General features: G+C 38.1%; 1 protein-coding gene across 3 annotated transcripts in view; it reads left to right on the forward strand.

Moving 5' to 3' along the window:
• Positions 1 to 21288, forward strand: part of LOC146478223 (CD209 antigen-like protein C) — a 33329-nt gene that overhangs the window by 1369 nt on the left and 10672 nt on the right. The window contains exons 1-3 of one of the 3 annotated variants that reach the window (XM_085112482.1): positions 1184 to 1328; positions 3106 to 3279; positions 3815 to 4427. The exons of 1 other annotated variant lie outside the window; for it this stretch is intronic. In XM_085112482.1, coding sequence (XP_084968608.1) covers positions 3114 to 3279; positions 3815 to 4260 — 612 coding nt within the window. In that variant the 5' untranslated portion in view covers positions 1184 to 1328; positions 3106 to 3113 and the 3' untranslated portion in view covers positions 4261 to 4427. Of the gene's footprint in view, positions 1 to 1183; positions 1329 to 3105; positions 3280 to 3814; positions 4428 to 21288 lie in introns of those variants that run through there. One more of the 3 variants, XM_085112483.1, reaches the window with a different exon arrangement.

Below are 21288 nucleotides of genomic sequence, written 5' to 3' on the forward strand. Positions count from 1 at the left end.
TTTCGGCCTTATATCTTAAACTATGTCTGCTTCCAAAGCTCGTTAAATCGGCACATATAGGACAGCGCTTTTAAAAACAAACCAATATTTTGATCCTCAATATGTACATTGTACTTGTATAAGGCTAAATGAAATTATAGATTCATCGTGCTAATGGTTTAAACAATTAAACGTTTGACGTTTCATACAGGTCTGCTGCAAAGTGAACGAAATACAAAAACTTGAAATTCACGGTTGTGATATATTGCAGTCTTCCGCTTTAAATTAAGTAAGGTTTTATAAAAATTCAACTTTTTACAAAATTATGCACCGTGAACCAAGCCGTCGATTCTGTTTTCCATTTCATCCATCAATTATTCAGATACCTTCAGGGCTCACCAGTGATAAAATTTAAAGGGGCAGTATCATGGGAGATCGATGGGAGATATCATGATTTTTGGCCAAAATTCACTAAATTTAAACTTTGAACACTGTGTTAATTAATTTCTCGACCGCTAATTTAAAGAAATATTAATAGTGATTCTAAGACGAAAAGGTTAAACCAAAATATAGTACAACCGGCGATTTTTAGTGCGTTACAACAGCGAAATTTGAAAACGTCCGCCAAACGTTTTCAAATTTGAACCCCTCTCTATCTTGGTCATCTGCCGGCGAAAACATCCGTGGATAGTTTCCTTGCATTGTGATAGTCTTTTAATGGAATTTTGTCATTTTATCTTGCCTGCTATCAACCGAATAGCGTCTTTCCGATTTTCAATGTGTTACTAAAAATAGCGTGATACTGTCCCTTTAAACAAAATACGTAAAATGCTGTCTCCTGCGTGCCCATATACATATTGCTCGAATGCTTAAGCTGAAAAATTAAGTTGAAAAAAGTTTTAGGAAACGGAATTCTATTTCCTTAATTTATTAGCTGTTTGTTTTACCAAATGGTAGCTGACCTTTTTTCGCAATTTTAATAACATATTTACCCAACCCTTCGAAACAAAAGAAATTAGGTTTCCTGTGTAACGAAATTTTGAGCAAAAATGTTTTCAACGAAAACTGCAGATTTTATTTACAACTCTATCCGAATTTCTGAGGCTTTATCTCGAACGCAACCATGACTCGAAAAAGGATGGCTGTTGTCACTAGCGATCGCGACTACACTGAAACGCACGTGTGATTGAAATGCAAAACTCGAATGATCGAAAGGCTTGTCCCCTCCTTCAGCTGATTTTATTCGGTTGATCAGTAACAAAGCTCAGTTCCACCTCAAATTAGCGAACTGTCCGTTTGTGCTTTGGAGCTGACTTGACCGAGTGGAAGTACGGTGATACAACTGAAAGGTACTGAACGATCTCAACCTTTTAACTTAACTAACTAGATGAGATAACAGTGTTTATCTGAATATGCTCTTCTGTAGAACAGACGACAGCAAAATGTCTTTCAGAAAATACGTACTCAAATTTTTCGAATCTCGCAATCTTGCGTTTTACAACGGTCGCTTCTCTAACATTTGGCGTGTCTTAAAGTCGTCCCGCTTGTCTGAAGAATACTAGAGTAGACATTTTAAGTTCCTTCAAACATTATTACACATTGGTGGAACGCTCTTTCCCTCCGAAGTCACTCCTACAAACTCGACCAAGAAAGTACCTGGTGATATCTCCAGCATTGAAAGGAATGCCTACATGCTAAATGCTGAATTATTTTGGTTAAACTCGGTGGACTAATAAAAATCCGTCACAACAGAACTAATCCAAGCACGTACCAGCTACAAGTTGGAGGTTTCGTTATCTTTGTTTAATTTTTCTAGCTTTTGTATCTAATTGTGCATGTTAGGGTGTCTTATTTTCATGTTTAATTGATTAACAAAAATACAAATTGGAATTTCCCTCGCGATTTTCGAGTTCAAATCATTCATAGCTGCGTTAGATAAATGAATTTCATCATATTGTCCCTTCCTGGGGGTGGATCTGAGGGCGAGGTTTCAAGACTGAACTAGAAGTTTAAATCCCAAATTTCTTAAATTTTGGAAGCAAACAAAGAAAGACATCAGCCCTGATGGACTTTTAACAGGAAATTTGAACGAATGTAAAGATACGCTGATTATGACCAATATTTCTCTGACAATGTAATCACTGACAAGACAAGGCGAACGATATTATAGCATTCATTTTCCGCCTTGATATTGAAATTAAAATTGAAATGAAAAACAAAGCTTTATATTATCTCAATTGGATTAATTATTACCATTGCATTTTTCTTAAGTGAATTTTGTTTCCCCAGAAAGTCTTCATCCAGAATAACCTCCATTATAGTCCCGTTTGTTTATAAGTCCATTTTAAACATAAAAACAATTATTTTCTTTAGTTTCATTGGTAAGAAATTACAACTGCTGTTTGCATAGGCCCTTACCGCTGAAAATTCCTGAATTTCTCGCCCAGTTTAACTGCGTCACTGGCCTTTGTGTCGTTTAGTTGAAACTAGGGTTATAATTTACACAGAGTAATTTCTGCATTTTGATTGGCTGAGAGGATGTCAATTTATCCTAAACAGTGCAAAAAAGTGAAATTTTCGGTGCAGGCGGTGAATTGGTGCGATTTACAGAGTGACAACAGTTTTTTCGTTTACACGTTTTTTAACCAGTCTTTCGGCTGTAAAGTGTTCTGAACGACAAATTTCAGATGCTTTGACCAGTTATGCAAATATTCGTACTAAGACGCGTCAGCGTAAAACTTATGGCAGGCTGCCTATCTCCAATGTTATGGGCGGAGCAAATTCACGTCACGTAACCAAATAAAATGGCGTGATGCGAATTGTTGTGTGCAAAATAATCACACTTGAAAAATTTTAAAAGGCTACAAATAACACGAGCCATATACCTTTTACAGGTTTTTAAAATATGCAAATAGTTTACGGTTATAAACAGGCATGTCACTTTTTGAGATATGTCCAGAAATGCACGCTTGTAAGATGCATGAACTGCAGGATAGACATTATTAAAACACAAAAAATTATGCCAAACGTGAAGTCATATGAAAAAGGTCTGTCTTTTATATAAAGTACAGGGTTAGGTGCATTTCTGGACATAAATGGACTCTCTCTCTCACTCTCCTTCCGCAGAACCAAAGATGGCTTTAAAGGAAACAGTGTTCATCATATTCTTTATCCTGTCTCCGATCGTAGCGGATCTTGAGGAAGAACTGCAGAAGGATATAGACGAGATTAAACAAGTGATTAAAGAACAGGTCCTGAAGGCCCTGGATAATCTGTCAACAAAGGCTGGAAACTGCGTAGGTACGAGAATTGTACTGTTATAACAAGTTAAAAAACATGAAATAAAAAACATTTTTTAAATGACCCCTTGTTCATTTTCCCAGAGAAGCTGCCTGAGTAGAGGTTTTACTGAATTCATAACTTTATAAAATTTCTTCTCTTAATTAGTAATTCGCTTGCACGGAAGCTAAAACTATTTTAGCTTGAATGTTAATTCTCAATAGGGGTGCAAATTAATTTCGTTATTCGGTTTGGATCTAAAAAAGGCAAACCCTTAAAATCCTAAAAAAAAAAAGCAAAAGGTCAATTTGTATCGCTGGGAAAGAGTATAAAACGTTAAATGTCGTTGAAGTTGATATATAACCCAGTTGCTTAGTTAACTTTGAACTTTACCTTCCTGGTGTGGCATTTTTTTAGTTTCAATTATGCAAAATTTGCCTAATAACATGTCAACCTATAAAAATTGTATATTCTCTGACTATGTAGACATATCTGAACAAAAGGAAGAATGCAAACAGACCATGGTATATTTGTTTCCATTTTTTTGCTTTATCAGGTTGTCCAACTGGCTGGGTTAAACATGGAAAATCGTGTTACTACATCGAGAATACTCCAACCAAAACTTGGAGTACTGCTCGAGCAGCTTGCAAAGGTCTGGGTGCAGACCTGCCTATAATCAAATCAGCAGATGAAAACAAGTTCATCGATGACCTGATGTTTAAACAGGCCACCGAACTCACGTGGGCTGGTGCGTGGATTGGAATCCAGCGAAACCAGGCAGATGATAAGCTGTACTGGATTGATGGCACCCCAGTATCCGGAGGGTATACTGCTTGGGCACCAGAGAGTCCAAACAACAACGGAGGTAGGGAGGATTGTGGCCACATATTTGGTAACACTGGTCGAGGCTACGAGGATTACAGAAGAAAGTGGAATGATGTACCCTGCGCTTTGAAGGGCAGTTGGTTTCGTGTTATTCTGTGCGAGAAGTCTCTGAGATAGGGAGTACAGCTCCTTCTTAGCGCGCAGCCGCTCACGGGGTTTCATTATCGTTTTAAGTTAAAGGGGAAAATACTAACTAATCAAAGCCGGACTTCTAGTCAACTTGTATTGTAAGTTAAGGTCAATATATACTGAGTCAATTAAAGAAAAAGGTGTTGGATACATTACTTCTAAATGTGGTTTTATTTGTGTGCCTTTTGGAGTAATTTGGTTGGGGGGGGGGGGGGTGTTCTTCTGCCGTTTATTCTCTCTACCCCACCCCTGCACGGAGTCAGTAAGGGAGATCATGACATCTGCGCGATGCGGGTGCCTTTATTATCTTCGTAGCTTTCTTGGCCCTACCGGTACACAATCTATTATTTTGGTTCTTTTTTAGGTTTACCGTTGACATCTCCACTCACTGAGGTTAGGCTTCGAGTAAGAAACTTCCAACTCCTTTAAAAAGCGTTTGGAGTTCTTCATCGTTAACATCGGCTTCTGACAGAACCCCATAAATAGTGGCTCTCGTGACTTCTATGATTATTCCTTCAAAAAAGTTCCCCACCGTCTGACGCTTCCGGCGAAATGAAATGTTAGCAGTTATTCTGTGGACTTTCTCGTGATCCATGTTTCCCATTAACTCCTTGATCTCAGGTGTTTCTTCAACGTGGTCGGTTCTTCGTTGGGCCACCATACGTGTGAATGCATTTGAGAAAGTATGTGTTGAAACCACCACAACGGTAATAAAACCTCCAGAATTCTGTTACAATGTTTTAAAACAAAGGCGAAGAAACTGCACTGAAGCGAAGCGATTTAAACTAATACAAGCAAACAAAACGTTATAAAGTGGACTAGCGTCAAATTCAAAACTCGACAAAAAACGACACATTTGCATTTAACAACAATAAAGCGAACTACGTCGCAATGTTAAAATTCGAAAACAACATTTAAGGCCGCGCCGGATTGTAGGACACGGCATTTAAATCCCCCCCCCCCCCCCCTAAACAGTCCCCCAAGTTTTTTTACGTCACCAGATCACCCGGAAAGGATGAGGAATTTTTAAGGTTATTACGTTCATACCATAAGCAGAGTTAGATATTCTACAAAATAAAAGGAATTGTGGAGTTCCGTTCCTAGGCTTGGCTAAATATATACATATATTCGCATGAACCTTGTTTAATGGCCTTAGCTCCCACGAGTCTTCTGTAGCTCAGTGGTAGAGCATCCGAACTAGTAATAAGAAGGTCTTAGGTTGGACTCCTGAAAGGAGCACTCGGAATTTCTTTTTCCGAGTTTACCTGTGTCATTACCGAATAATACAACATTCATTCATATATATCATTGGGTAAGATGTCAAATATTTCTGGGTTGCCTGAGCTTTAACCGATTTCAGTTGTCATTGCTTCCCAGGCCTTTGACGAGTCGGCTTAGAAGGCACCTTTCCGATGCGAGCTGTCAAAGCCAGTTCAGCATGTTGATGTTTCTTAGTGAAGAGAAATTATTGCTAATCCTTAACATTAACAGGCTAGGTTACCTTACGGCCTTTGCATTCTATATGTGGCATGAAAAGACAGAGCGAATAACATAAGCGGAACTTCTTAAATCTGTAGCGTGTTGGATAACTGCTGGTCTTTTGATTTAGACATGGTTCTTTTGTCGTTGACAATGGAGATTGTCCCTCCGGTATCCAGTTTGAAGGAAGCCTCTTGGTCGTCCATCTTGTCGACATCTCAGAGATCCACAGTCTTGTTTAAGGGTCGTTCGCTTTCGATGAAGTCTCCCTCTTTAGGCCGGGAAGCTACTACACATAATTACTACGGCATAATTCCGTTTGTGTTACTTGAGACCGTACTAAATCAATTTTCGCTCACACTTTCATCGAGTTTTGGTTGCCTTCGCTGCAAGCCTGTACAAATCATAAATGAAGGCAACCACTGAGTCGCCATCCAGCCGACTGGATAGGCTAACCTGTTAACGTAGGGCGCGTTCTTTTGGGACTATTCCGGAATAGGAACACTCGCAATAGACGGTATTCGTTTTCTTTTAGGAGCTATTCCGTTTTCGGAATCAACGGGATATAATTCTGTTCATTCTGATCCCGAAAGCAGAATGAACAGAATGGAAGGAATACGGTATACTCGGAATAGACAGAACACGCATTCTTTCGGTTGAAATAAATTGGAATGGTAATAGCATGTTTTCGGCGACGCTGTACAATGCGTCGCGATGTTCCGAAAAATCGAAGATATGGCCAAAACGTTGGTAGTTATGGCAAACACTTTTTGGCCAGGTTCAGCTGCCATTTTCGCTGACAATCAAGTGCGTGCGCAGACATAGTAGTTCTCAGGTCATCGCCGCCATAAGTATTCCGTTTCCGTTTTTAGGAGCATCCTTTTCGAAATTGAAATTCCGTGCATTCTGTTATTCCTAAACCGGAATAAGGATAGTTAGAATAGCCCCAAAAGAATACACCCTTAGGTTTGTTCCGTTTGTTAAACTCAGTTGACTTGTTGTATTATCGGTCTGCAGCGTACATCGCAATAACTGTTAAGGGTGGTGGAAACGTTTTTTGTACCTAGTTACGTTTGCCTTCGTCAATTCGGAGCTTGGAAAGAATATCTTTCATCGCGTACAGTAGGATTCTCATTCGCTTGCGTTCAGATTTATTCTTCAAGTCTGGAATATAACCTATAGCGCAAACGAACGACTTTCCTTTCACCTAACATTCTGCTTGGTCTGGTACGTTGGCCTCATTGAACTTCGCGGGGTGAAAGTTGAGTTGGCTAATGCGGGCGAATTCCGTTCTCTTCCATGTTAAGTTGCCGTTTTCTCGTGTAATCTTCTAACCGTATCTGTCACAACGAGGTATTTTTATTCAATATGGGGTCTAGTTAAAAGCACATGCTCCTCGCACCTTAGAGTCTTCATGCTCTTTGGCCAGCGGTTGGTGGGCAGTAGAGACTCTGGGGAACCGCAGGATTTCTTCAGTAAAACAATGCAATCTGTTGCGAGGCAGCCAATCAAAAAGATTAAATTCTGTTCGAATTCCCCAGAGTCTCTCTTGGCAACCAACCGCTGGCCAAAGAGCGTGGGGACTCTGGGTGCGAGATTGGGAGCTGCCATGGTCGACAAAGACACAAAGGTATAAATTTGTCTAACCCTACAAGAATGGAGGAGCTTACCGAAAAATTTATTATTTTTGACTTATTCTATTCCGTCCCCAGCCGCAGCCGAGCTTATCACTTGACGAATAGTGTTAAATTCCTGGCAACAATGTGAATTAGTCATTCGAAATGATTGGGTTGATCCAATCCCGCCATTTGCGAAGCTCGCGTAAGCTAAAGGAAGTTCTGATCGAGATCTGAAATAGATCCCTTGGGGTCACGTGATGTCGCGGTTTCATAAAATGAAACCTATGATGTTTTGACACTGATAAATGATGAGGGCAAATGTTATTAATACTGTAACAAAAACGTAATGTAGGATTTTGATTTTCAATTTGGTTTTGCAGGTGAAAATAAACGATAGAGCTGAACAAAGTTTCGGAGTCGTCATGACGCCGTTATCAAGTTCGTAGTAATAGAAATAAATAAAGTCAATGTCAGAAATAGTTCACCAAAAAAATTAAGATAATGTCGGAATATTTAATGTAACGCAATTAGTTTAGCTTGAATTGAGTCCGATTGAACATTGAGAGATGGTGGTTTAAAACTCTCTAATTAGCAACATTTCGTAAACTAAGCAATCGAAAAAATACTATCTGTCAAGGTCTTTACGGACATTACGGTGTTTGTTAAGAAGATGCTTTCCAATAGAAGAAGATTGGTATTTATGCTCGACCACGCGCTGGTGTAAATGCCTAAGTGTAAACCCTACATAACCGAGCATCCCACAAGTTACACTGAAATTTATTTATTGAGCTCAAAGATCTTAGCCAGAAGATTGACACAGTCATCCAACCGATTTTTGTTGGTAACCAAATCCAGCAAGAGCTAAAAATACAAGAGAGAAAACCGCCTATTGTAAATCAGAATTGTGTTGTTTATAAATTTCAATGTGACTTGTGCGATGCAAGTTATGTAGGGTTTACACTTAAGCATTTACACTAGCGCGTGGTCGAGCATAAATAACAATCTTCTTCTATTGGCAAGCATCTTCTTACCAAACACCGTAACGTCCCTAAAGACCTTGACAGATATTTTTCTGTTCTTAAGAAGTGCACGAATAAGTTCGTTTGCTTAGTTTACGAAATGTTGCTAATTAGAAAGTTAACACGATTAAAGCTAAACTCGATTAAAGCTAAACTATTTGCGTGACATTAAATATTCCGACATAATGTTAATTTCTTTGGTGAACTATTTCTGATAATGACTTTATTTATTTCTATTACTACGAACTTGATAATGGCGTCAAGACGACTCCGAAACGTTGTTCGGTTTTATCGTTTATTTTCACTTGCCTATGTATATCTAAACCTTTACTCATAAGGAATTTGGTTTTGAAATATTATATTGGGAATTTTACCTGGCGATGTCCTGATTGGAGTTTTTAATGCATATATGAATAACACTGATCTTTTCGATTTTTTGAATACTAGTGTGAAGTAAATATTTCCCATGCCCGTAACCAGGATTTTATGTGGGGAGGTGCTAACGAGCCCAAAGTGGACCAAAATACTAAAATGAATTTTTTATTGTCTGATCCGTTTATTTAGGAAAGTAGCAATACTTGAGAAATTTTAACGGCAAAGTACACGGTAGGAACTGAATATTAGATTTGTCGAATACAATTGTTTGAATTAAGTTATTAAGGACTAATTTTACGATGTAAAATGATACATCAAAATACTCTGGAACTAATCCCTCAGAACTGTGTCGAGCTCCAGCTTCCCGAGGGTGTTTGGTGGCAAACAGATTTAATTAGACCTCACCAAAAACAATTTTAACTTGATAATGAATGTGCATTAGTGCGAGGGACGACAGCCTTTCCTGGCCCATGCATGCGCTGTTATATGTATTCAGCTGCCTTAAACAATTCGCGCTTCTTTCGCATTCACAGCTCGTTGCAGGCGCATATCTTTAGGAGCGCATATATATTTAGAAAGAGATCATCATCGCACTCCTAAAGAGCTTTGGCTGCTGTATTTGGTCTGTCTTCCTCCGATTTTGAGGAGTATCTGAAAGAAATAAGAAACAATATGTACTGTTATCTCTCACTTACCCGTTTTTGAAATTTGTTGTTGTAAACTTTGATTTTCGTCATCTATTCGGTTGTTCACGTTTTGCTCTGGGTTTTCAACCGAATTAAGGAAGGATTCGGTAACGATTATTGCGTCGTAATGGTACTTCATTTGCTCATGTCTTTTTGCCTTTTCTTGAATCTTATGCCTGTTTATGAAAGCGCCCTTGTCTTTCCTGTAATTGATAAGTGTCATCAAAGCACAGTGTTTACAGAATACTCCATCTACTGAAGGGCTGTAGACCATCCACGAGTACTCACTGTGGTATCGTGACTGAAACCCTCTTCGGCACTAATGAAGAAATCGCTTTAGAAGGTTGTAGTTAATCGGTGACACAAAATGACTTTTAATCAAGTGATACTTCTGACTAACAGGCAGCTTATTTGCGCCGCAAATAAGCTGTTCGGAAGAACCAAATTTCTCAGAGGTCGTCGAAAACTTCCCGATGTCATTTATTTTTGTTGTTGCATCATTGGTTCTAAGTGATACCGCGTTAGATTGTCATCAGTATTTTCAGGTACTGCAGCTTGCAAAGTCTCTACAATTTTATACATAATTGCAGAATTGTTACGAAAGTACACATCGGCTTTTCATAGAATATTGACATGCATCAGGAAATGACGATAGGAGACCAAGATAAACAAAATTTATTTTCCCTCTTTGTGTCTCAAAAACTTCTATTTTGATGGTTTGTGATGCCTGTGGATTTTTAGAAGGCGCTGCTTTAGATTAACCCTCCCCCAGTCCCTCTCCGAATTGTTACTCTATGTTCCCTCACTGGCTTTTTATTAAGTAGCCTCCCACGCAGTCGTTTTTAGGGGACTCGTATTACCTCCTCCCCTAAAAACGACTGCGTGGGAGGCTATTTATTAAGCGATGTAAGTTTGTCTCATATTGAGGAATGGCGACTAAATCCCAGAGCATAATAATGGGATCAAGACTGGTGGACATCGCAAAAATAAGTGTGATTTACCTTCTATATCTCGCTGTAAAACTGTAGGTAACTGAGATAGATCTGAAGTCGTGGTTTCAGCTGAGCTGTCGTCGCAGACTGCACTGTCATTGTCAGCGTCTGATGGCTCTTGACGGGGTACTTTACTGACCCATGTATCGAGAGACTGGCAAGATTTAGCTGCAGCCTTCCTCTTTCTATTTTCCTGTTCTCTCTTACCCATAACTTCATTATTCACTTAGATAAGCTCGCACACCTGTGCGCTTATTGAAATGTTCTGAATGGCTCGGGCTACTAATGTGCAGCTGGCTTTAGTTAACCAGTGAATACATTACTACTTTTTTTCACTCTTTGGCTTTGTCTAAATATCACTGTTAAGTTTTAAACTCCATTTTAACGGACTACACTCCTTAACTTGTATGTTGAGTATCAAAATGCGGACCTTTGCGGCCTGTGGGGGGGTGCGAACGCACCCCGTGCACCCCCCTCCCCCCCCCCTGGTTACAGGCCTGATGATAATGGCAGGTTTTCAGCTTTAATTATAGATTAAAGCTTAGTCAGCATGTGCTGTAATATTCCAGAGGAAAAATCATAAAAATAACCAATGACTATGTTAATAAACAACCTTTCTTGTACCAAGTTCAAACTGATTGAATGGTCAAAGAGGAAACTACGGCTCTGTACGTTTCATTTTCATTGTTTCACCTTAAGATTTAATCCACAGACTCAAACGTCCAACCCCTTCCTAGTCAGCATTATTAACAGCACCACAGTAAAGTTATACCCAATAGCTCTCATTTAAGATGGCCACACTTTAGGGTTCTATCCACAGACTTACCTACCTTGAATTGTATGACAGAAAAGAGTACGACAAAAAAGCAGTGTTTATACTTTAGCTTTCACTTGAAGGGGTATAAAAATAATTGCAATCCCTCAATTTATCCACTAAAAATAACAACATTTTTACCTGAATAACTTTATTTTATTTTATTAAAACACAAGAAAACTTTCATCTATTGACATTAATCAGTAGAGACATTGGGAACCCATATAGTTGGGGTTCTATACCTTAATGCCTTCGATACTACAAGGATTGCTACTGAAATGAACCCGTCTAAAGTGAGTGAGCACATTTCTTTTGAAGCCGCTTTCCGTTTAATTATATCTCTTCTCTATTTTCACCAATGTTATTGATTTTAACCTGTGTCAGCAATAAAATAATTACGCTTGAAACACTTTTTGAGTAAGTGAAGGGCCGGAAGGGGAAATATTTGACTCGAGGTCCGAGAGACAAAAATTTTCCCCGTCCGTTAAAATAGGGCAATAAAGCAATACTTTTATTTCCAGACAATGAAACGGTTTGTATCCCTGATGACCAGTACAAATTATATTTGATTAAAAAGGTCTCAACATAACAACACACTATGATGCTTGGACAGTGGGACACAATCTGAGACCCAAGATATTCCATACCTTTCAGCCCTTGTCTGTTCAATATCTTCATCCTCATCCATCTCTTGTTCTAATTCAGAATCCTCGTTTTTAGTATGCAAGTTAATCTTGTCCTGCACTTCTTGATTTTTACCCTGTGTCACGTATGTATCCACCCTTCCAGTGGTTGTCAACTTGTTCCTTTTAAATGGTCGCTCCCAAATTGGTCTCCGTTGCTTCACCAGCAGTACAAGCGGTTTAATTTCTTGGAGTTTACCATGGGTAACAGGAAAATAGTTGCTCTCTTGCCCAGAATTATCTGCAGTAAAATCTCGAAGCAGCCTTTCCATCATCTGATAGGTATTTAGTTGAGTTAATACATTTAATTATGACATCACTTGAATACCGTACCGATTGAGCGCCGCACATGGAGCGGAATGGTTAATAAGCGCCGCCCTCGAATAAGCGCCGCAGCTCCGGTGCGGCGTTTATTTGAGTATTTCCATAAGATGATAAAAATACACTATAATCGCTGCAATGCGATTCTAAGCCAGCAATGGAAATTTATTTTCATCAATAGTGATGTTTCTCAGTTCGAAGTGAGTATATCTTGATGCTCTTTCGTTCAGTTCTCTCTTTAAAATGTTCGCGTTCTTCAGTTCTTGCGTGAAGGCTGTAAACTTCGCCGGTGCGACAAGCCCAACCTCCCTCTTTTTCTTCCGTGTAACTGTTGCAGTAAGGAGATTGTCAGTGTTTACTTGTACAATCAAAATGTTTTGGCTTTGTGGTATGAATCTTTTAATAAGGGCCGCCCTCAAATAAGTGCCGCCCTCGAATCAGCGCCGCACGGGAGACACGAAAAATTAAATAAGCGCCGCGGCGCTTATTAGAGTAAATACGGTATTCTCAGTTTTCACTGTCACGCCGTTGAAAAATAAATCGAAACCATTTCATGAAAGAAGTTAAGAAATTGACATGGTATAGAGGTTAAATAAATAAGGCATCTGTCCAAGTGTCAGGTCTGTGCGGCATTCCGTACTCGAGTTATTTGACAAAATGTTCCACATAAATTTATAGAGCTTAGTATGGAGACGCCATGTTTGTGTCCCTCTGAGGGGCATAAACATGGCGGCCGGAAATAGGAAAAAAAATATGGAGTTCACTTTTGCCAGAAAAGATGTTTGTTTGCCCTTGTGAATTTTGGAATGTTTAGATTAATATTTCTCCTCAAACTTAAATTGTTTAGAATGCTGAAAATCACCCGAAGAGTCATTTTTAAGATACGGAATAGCTCTGTCACGGCCGTCCTCCTAATGTCACGCACGATGGAAACTCGGAAATTGAAACTGTTCTATTTTCAACAGGAAGCACGATATCGAGCTAAAAAATTGTGAACAGACATATTTTTAGGTAATCTTTCCTTGAATGAGGGTAAAAATTTTGTAGGCCTCCCAGTTTTGAATTCTAGAATTTGGTGACGTTACGTGAAAACCAAGAATATGAAACAAGTATTGTGCAGTTCCAAAAAAACCATACCCACCCCATGGAGGGTCATCAGAAATACCTAGGGAGGGGGGGGGGGGATCTAAACGTCAAAATTTTAGAAGCAAAGTATGAAGCTAAACTGGAATTTCCTGGGGGGACGGGGGATGCAAGACAAAAACCTTTCATGGGGGTGTATGGATATTTCTTGGAATTGCACATTTGAACTGCTTGTGACAGATTAAAAAGAAGAAACACCTTTGTGGCTTTTTATGCCACAATGATATTAGAAGGGGTGCCCAAGTCAATCTGCTAAGATGTTCGTTTTAAGGGGATATTTAGTTTTGACAGAAATGGAGATGTGGGTTGTAAATATGCTTTATTGGCTAAAAGCCCAGAAACGCTTGCCAAGTAAGCCTTTCACCAGTTATCTATGTATTTGTTTTTTGTTTTCTAATTCATTTTTGGAAAAAACTGGGCCTTTAATTAGCAGAATTCGAAAAACAGACACAAAAGCTTGTACCCATGCCACTCTCGGCCATCCAAGATGGCGGCCTGTATGTCAATCTGTTGTGTCTGTAAGTATCCGAAGAAAATCTGATCAATTCTTTGCAAAATCTTGAATTGGGTGAAATTATATGTAGACATAAAAATTAATATATGTGTTTATCTATTAGAATGGATTTTTAAAAAAGCCCGGTTTGAGTGGCTTATCTTGGAATTATCGTCGTCATTTCAATGCTTTTGTTCGAGTTCTCTGAGTGCATCACAGCTGGTCTAAAAGTGAAACATCTGTAAGTACCCTGCAAAAACTGTTTGGTACTTATCTGTCGGCTTTAATTTGTTTAAGTACAACAAGAAGTATGTTTGACGGCTTTTGGTTCAAATAGTTTATTCTAAGAATCATGGAAATTTGGAAAATTTTGATAAAAGAAATTTACAATAGTAGTTCAGTAGTTAACTTTAAATCGCATTTTTCGTCTAGGAGTTTTAACTGCAATGTCACTTGATTGTAACAAGTGGATCAGTTGTCAGGAGTCTACAAAGGAAGCATTGAAGTGTCCGTTAAAAGGTCATGGTTAAGCTGAATCTAACCGGCAAACGTCTGTGGCCTTTCTACAAAACGTCAACACCTTTCAGGAAGCAAACATATAACCCATGGAGCTTTAATTTGGCGACGATGTCGACGTAGAATGCCTGTGTCTCAATCAAGGTTCTTGGCACAAGTCCTGTCATCTGAAATTTAGCATCCCAAAGCTGAAGAAAGCTCGAGAGCGTGCCGACCGCAAACGAAGCGTAGACAGCAGAGCAGATGATACTTGTCATAGATAAAAAGAACATTTAGTTCACCCGTATCCAGTTTAAGAGGACCCTACAGAAATCGCAACTCTCAAGGAAGCTAACTCGAAGAATGTTAAAGAAACTCGTGTCTCCAAACACAATAGTGCGACACTCGCTGCCTTATCTACACGAGCAAAGATTTATTTGGCGATAAGGTCTCAGAAGGTATTAGAGTTTGTGCTAGCTTTCCAGCAACGTCAAAAATTTCTTAACCAAAAATGGAAGGCAATGTAGTATTATACGACCACAGCTAACAAATTGGAAACGATTTAGAAGCAGACGGGAGCAAATTAAATTATGTATGAAAAAAAAAAAAAAAACAGCAACCAACAAATTTGCATTCTAAACTGTCAACTAATGCGGCGTGATTGATCATGATGGTAGAGCGTCAATATTCTAAGTAAAAAGGTACAAACTAGCGGAAAATTTAAACAACAACATATTGTTTTATATGCGAAAACAAAAAGCTTTCATTCTCTAAGTTTCTTGATACACACCAGAGCAACAAACCGACGGCTGCATGCTTTACAATTAAAATTTGAGGAAAGCTAAATTCGTTTATTCTATTTTAAATCGTGTGTAGCTACTGAGCAAAATTATTCGATGTCAAAAACGCAAGCTTTCCTTGCAATAGAACATTAAGTTTATCCGTCTTCAGTTCAAGAGGAAGCTACAGAAATCGCATCTCTCATCGGAGGAAAAGAGAATTATAGTAAGAGAATATCAAAGAAATTCGAATCTTCATACTGGGGCAAGTCCCAGCTCGTGGATTATCAGAATAGTTCGACACGGCTTGTTCTCTTTGAAATGTGCAATAAGGTTCTCGGAAAGTGTTGTAAATTTCCCGTTAGAATTTAGTAGGCTAGAGGTCCAACAACCTCACAAATTTCTAGATGCGAATAAATATATTCAATTATTTTACCAACAACAGCTGACGAATTGGAGATGAGGTGGCAAAGAAATTTAGAAAGCGGAAAAATTGTAAGATCTACTTTTGTCTAACCAAGGGGAATCAGCTCAGTTAATTCAGCGAGTTGAATTCAGTAGACACACAACTGTTGTTCAATGGTTGCTTGTATTTTACAAGTTCACTCTACAGCTCAGCTACAACATTCTCTAGCGAAGAACTTCTCGCGTTGCTGTTATGTTAGTTGGAGTATGATTGACAACCTACTGTCAAAAACTCATCTACTACTAAGATAGGCTAACGTAAGCCCGTCTATGATTGGTTAGTGTTGGAATTGGTAATGGGTACCTTCCCTTTATTTATTGAGAAAAATGTACCTTTCTTTCAAGATTTTAACCAGGTTCTGCGATAAGTCCGACCAAAATAAAGCAACGGAGAAATATAAAAATTACATTGAAGATTTGCATCGATAAACATTACAAATTGACAATAATTAGTTTGTAACATACGCGGATGAAGTTTCAAGCAGTGTTCATTGTTCTTGTTGTAAATCAACAACTTTCCAAGAAGAAAAGCGGTACTACAAGCCCACGCCTATTTCCATAAATTAAAGTGTACGTGCTTACAACTTTCAGCTATCTTATTAAAAATACAATACGTGGTTACAGAACAAAAGGTATTGACATTGAATGAAAGAGCTAAAAATTATTATTATTCAAATAAGTACAGTGAAAACTAACTTTAATAACAAGATATCGGTTGGTATAAATTCGGTAAGAAACGCTGAATATCTTCACCAAAAACGATAATAACAAGAAGGATGGCCATTTCCAGGCAAATGCCAGCGAAAGGTTAACTTAAGGTCAGATACGAAGAATTACAAATTGACCCCATGTAAACAATGTATTGTTATTGAGGAAAAAGTCATTTTAAACATATTTGGTAGAAGGATCAATTTCTTGGGAAACAATCCAAAACAGAACACCTGCTTATACCAAATCTATACCAGGAGTAAACAACGTTTGATCAGAGCTAGATCAGCAATACACTACAACACAAATAGAAGGACAAACCATTGAACTTTTTAATATTTTTATCCCTTTGATTCGAATATTCCCGTAAATAATGCATATATCATTATTTAACTTCCCAACACCGAACAATAGATAAACCCAAGAAAACCAATGATAAAATAATACAAGTGTGAGTTTCTACATCTTTCGTATTTTTATTGTATAACAAAATAAGAAGTTGATTTAGATTGCTGAAAAGTTTCAACTTTTGGCGTGATCGATAATGATACAGAGCAGATATTTTGAGTGAAAATGAACCAAAATGGTGAAGAATTTTACGAACCGCCCCGCGCGCAGAAAATAACTTCCTTCTCCTCGTTTCAGCTGTTTTATAATTTTTATGGCAAGCTCACTTCGTCTTTTTTTTCCTATCTGCTTAATTTGTTATTTTTTTTTTTTTTTTGGCATTGCAAAGCTAAAATATAAAATAATATTTTAAATCATGCCAACTCATCAGTCTGAATAGATTACAAACTTTTCTTGTCGACGTTTTATGAAGGCGTTTGATCAGTGACCGACTTTGACAAATTATTTGACTTCTTAATAACATTAGCAATGCATATCAAATCTTTGCACAATTTAATTACATTGAACAATTGGCGATGGGTATTATTACTTCAGTTTGTGTTATTTTGTAAAAATAAAGCGCCTGAAGGAACGCTTTTAAGATTTACATTGTATTTTCGAATTTATGCCTACCCAAGTGATGTTTAAAACACGAGCAGCAGTACGTTAACGTTATCGGTATTTAAAACCACGAGGTGCAGCCGAATGGTTTTAGTCCCGATAAAACACGTGCTGCGAGTTTTTTGAACGGCTTCCACAAAAAAAAAAAAACATTCCTGGAAAAGCGTGTGTCAAGAGAATTCATAACAATGATGCTTTTAGCATACGAGAAAAACATTAAACACCGCATACTAATAAGGATGAGGTTTTTCGGGTTTTAAAACCACTGCCCGTGATGTCTTATCGACCATCGACCATTTGATAGGTCAATGGGCTTATGCAATTAGTTTTTGAAGGGCACATAATTAATAGAAGAACAGAACTCTTCGTCAGTCACCCTTTTTTTGTTCAACAAGAGACTACCGCGTCGCAAATTAAATAGTTCGATCTACAGGTTTTTCACTTGCTAATCTATAAAGAGGTTTTACAGTGGGTAGCGTGTGAAAAGATTTTCCAGTGTGTAAACCGGTAGGGGTGGGGAAAGTCAAAAAGCAGGAAGATATATTCTTATTTTCCAATGTTATTAGGTCAGAAACATGTGTTAGTAGTGAAAACCATAATGATCATTTTTTTGTTCTTTAGAATTGCGCAAAAGTCGTTTCTACCCTCTGTCAATGACGGAGGGTATCGACAAAACAGATGGAGGACAAGATAAACGAGATTACACAATTGGTTAAGGAAAAGATGTTCCAGAGAAAGGGAGAAAAGGTTTTGAAACTGCTTAATGTGTTGTCCACCATGGCTAAGGAGGGCGAGAAGCCCAATTAGGGCGGCCAGCTCCTTCTCAACGTGAAGCTGTAAAAGTTGTTTGGTGACGGGGTTTAATTATGAAAGCGACTTTGTTGCAGTAAATGATTTGCTTTTAGCGTGAAGCTGTAAGATTAGTTTTTTTTCCATGGCCTTTAATTAAGCTTATTAACTTTAAGATGAAAGTGGCTATGTTAAGGTAACTGATTGGTTTTGTTTAAATTAGTAAACGTCCATATTTACACCAGGTATATTCCAAAGAGACTGGGAGTCGCTTTTAGTCATCAAGACAACTTGTATTACCACTTAAGGTCTTAATTGGGTCAAATAAAAAAGATGATGGAAACATAAAGTTGAATTTTCTTGAGTCTCTACGGTATTTTGAAGGTTGTTTCTTCTCCTGTTTTTTTTTTTTTTTTTTTCTCTCTCTTGCAAAGCGAAATCAGCAAGATCTAGCAATTTTTCTTCATTATTTCTAATAAAACAAATGTCCAACCCGCGCTTGTTACGCCCCTCGTTCACTATCAGTATCATCTCTAACCTAACGCGCGCTTGTTAAATAATTTTTAGATATGGGATTCGATCAGCAACTAATAAAAAAACTTCCTTCGTCCAGAAAACAAGAACTGAAAGAATGCGAAGATCTTTCTAAAGATCCGGTGTTCAAATCTGGGATAATCTTCCACTTTGCCTAAAGTACATAAGAAATCCAATTTAGAATTAGAAAAATTTCTTCTTGGAACATGATTGGTCGAGAGGACAAACGAACGAACAACAGAACAATGATCCCAGCCCTAAGAAACAATGCAGCTGCAGGTTATCAGGTCAACTCCCCCCCCCCCCCCCCCCCACCCTCATTTTTTTTCTCTTTCACCTATCACACAGGCTACTTTATTTTTATTGTTGTTGTTGTTGTTGTTTGTTTGTTTGGGAAGAGTGGATTCCGCACCCACCTTACTCCCCCTCCATAACTTCGGAATTATCAAAGCTATGGCATTGAGACTTACAGGATAGAGAGTACTTCCAAAGGTGTTTCCTATGAGGTCCACAACGGGAAGTGATATGGTCGTGTGAAATGGTTATTACGTCGTGGTTGCCAAATGGTGGCAATCTTGGACTCGCCATCTTGGATTTCTGAATTTCACCAAAACTTCAGGATTGAGAGCACCGAAATTGAACGAAAAGTAATCAAAACCAATAAAGAAACGCTAGTATGCGCTGAAAACATTAACAAGTTACAAGTCCCAGACAAATTTATGAAAAAGGCCTGAAGTTTCATGCCTTTTGCTAAAATGTTAAAAAAAAAAACTCGAGAGTTCTTTTCATGAAAAGGTCAGACCAGAGGTCCTTTTATTTTCCGTTCAAAATCAAACTCTGTAATTTCAGAGGAGAGTAAATAGCAATAACTTTAATTAGCATGAGAAAAAACTGAAGGGTTCTGGTACTTAAAACCAAATGGTGTCACCTTCAAAATGTCGTTTTATTTTTTTATTTCACGGTTTTCTTTTGCAGTGGCATAAGAATACGTAAGGAAATGCGATCGAAATCACCTTGAATCATCAGCCAGTGACGCTGTCGCCATCAATAACACGAGAAATACCTACTTTATCTTTTTAACATGGCCAAACCTTTTCTTTCGGACACAAAACTTCGGACAGAATAAGAATAAGAATAAGAATCTTTATTGAGGGAATTAATGTCACTAATAAGTGATTTACAAAAGAGTCCTCGAAAATTAAAAAGGACGAAAAAAAAAAAAAAACGAAAAATAAAGGCTAATTTATGAATATATAAAAATTAGACTAAAGACTATTAACATTTCTTAACACTCTTTTAAAACTAGCTAATGATGGGCTTTGTCTGGTTGAAAGGTCTAATTTATTCCAATCGTTTGAGGCAAAATTTGTCGAGGTCCAATGCTCCCAGTTCCTACTAGATGCACTCTTACGGATATTATTTTTACATCTAGTATTATAATCGTGTTTATCCTTATTGAATTCAATATTAAAACGATGAGAAAATAAGTTATTCAAACATTTATAAATAAAAGTTGCCCTATGCTCGGCCCTACGTCTTGCGAGAGTTTTCCATTTCAGTTTATTCAAGGCCTTACTAGCAGATGATCCAATAGGCAAATCTAAAATTATTTTTGCCGCTTTATTGTGTAAAGTTTAAAGTTGCAACATTAGAGTGGAATTACCCCTATCCCCCCATACGATATCAGCATAGTCAAACAATGGCAGAACGTAGCTGTTGAAAATCAGCAATCTAGCATCTAAAGGTAGGCAATAACGAATACGTTTAAGTAGACCCAGCTTCTTATTTATCTTAGAAAACACTTGGTCAACATGATCTTGCCAAGTTAAACGATTATTGCTAACAATACCTAAGTACTTAAACGAACTTACTTCATCAAGATCCATGTTATTAACCTTAAATGAAATAGAATCAATCTTATTCAGTCTTTGACTGCTACCAATGATCATGAATTTAGATTTACTTATATTAAGCGTCAAGTGATTTTGGTTCAGCCAATTGTTCAGTTTTTCCAAGTTTGAGTTCATGTAGGACTTGATCTTGTGTAGAGATTTGTCAGAAATGAAGAGAACGGTATCATCTGCATAAAGAGTTACGTCACAGTGTTCCAAGTAATCTGGTAGGTCGTTGATGTACAACGTAAACAATAAGGGACCCAAGATGGAGCCTTGGGGTACACCAATTTGAAAGGTTTCTGGACTAGACTTTGTGCCGTTCAGACTGTCACTTGGCATCTATTGGACAGGTAAGACTCAAACCAGTCTTTAGGAGACGCCTATGAGGGACCTTATCGAAAGCTTTGGCAAGGTCCAAAACGACTGCGTGGATAGATGAGCTCTGAATAGCCTTTGCCATGTCGTGTAAGGTGAGAATTAACTGCATCTCAGTGGATCTCTTTGCCCTAAAACCATGCTGGCAATCTGTTAAGATGTTGTGGTTGTTTAGATGTTTCATAATAAAACTGTGGACGATGTGCTCAAGGATCTTCGATGCAACACAAGTAAGAGATATACGTCTTTAGTTGGCTGGATCAGATTTCTTTCCATTTTTAAAAACTGCACACAAGTGTTCGTAATAACGAGGTGATCGTAAGGCAGGGTTTCACGTAATAGTT

Source organism: Pavona decussata, unplaced genomic scaffold, assembly GCF_977016875.1.
Source record: "Pavona decussata unplaced genomic scaffold, jaPavDecu1.1 SCAFFOLD_65, whole genome shotgun sequence".
Classification (NCBI taxonomy): domain Eukaryota; kingdom Metazoa; phylum Cnidaria; class Anthozoa; order Scleractinia; family Agariciidae; genus Pavona; species Pavona decussata.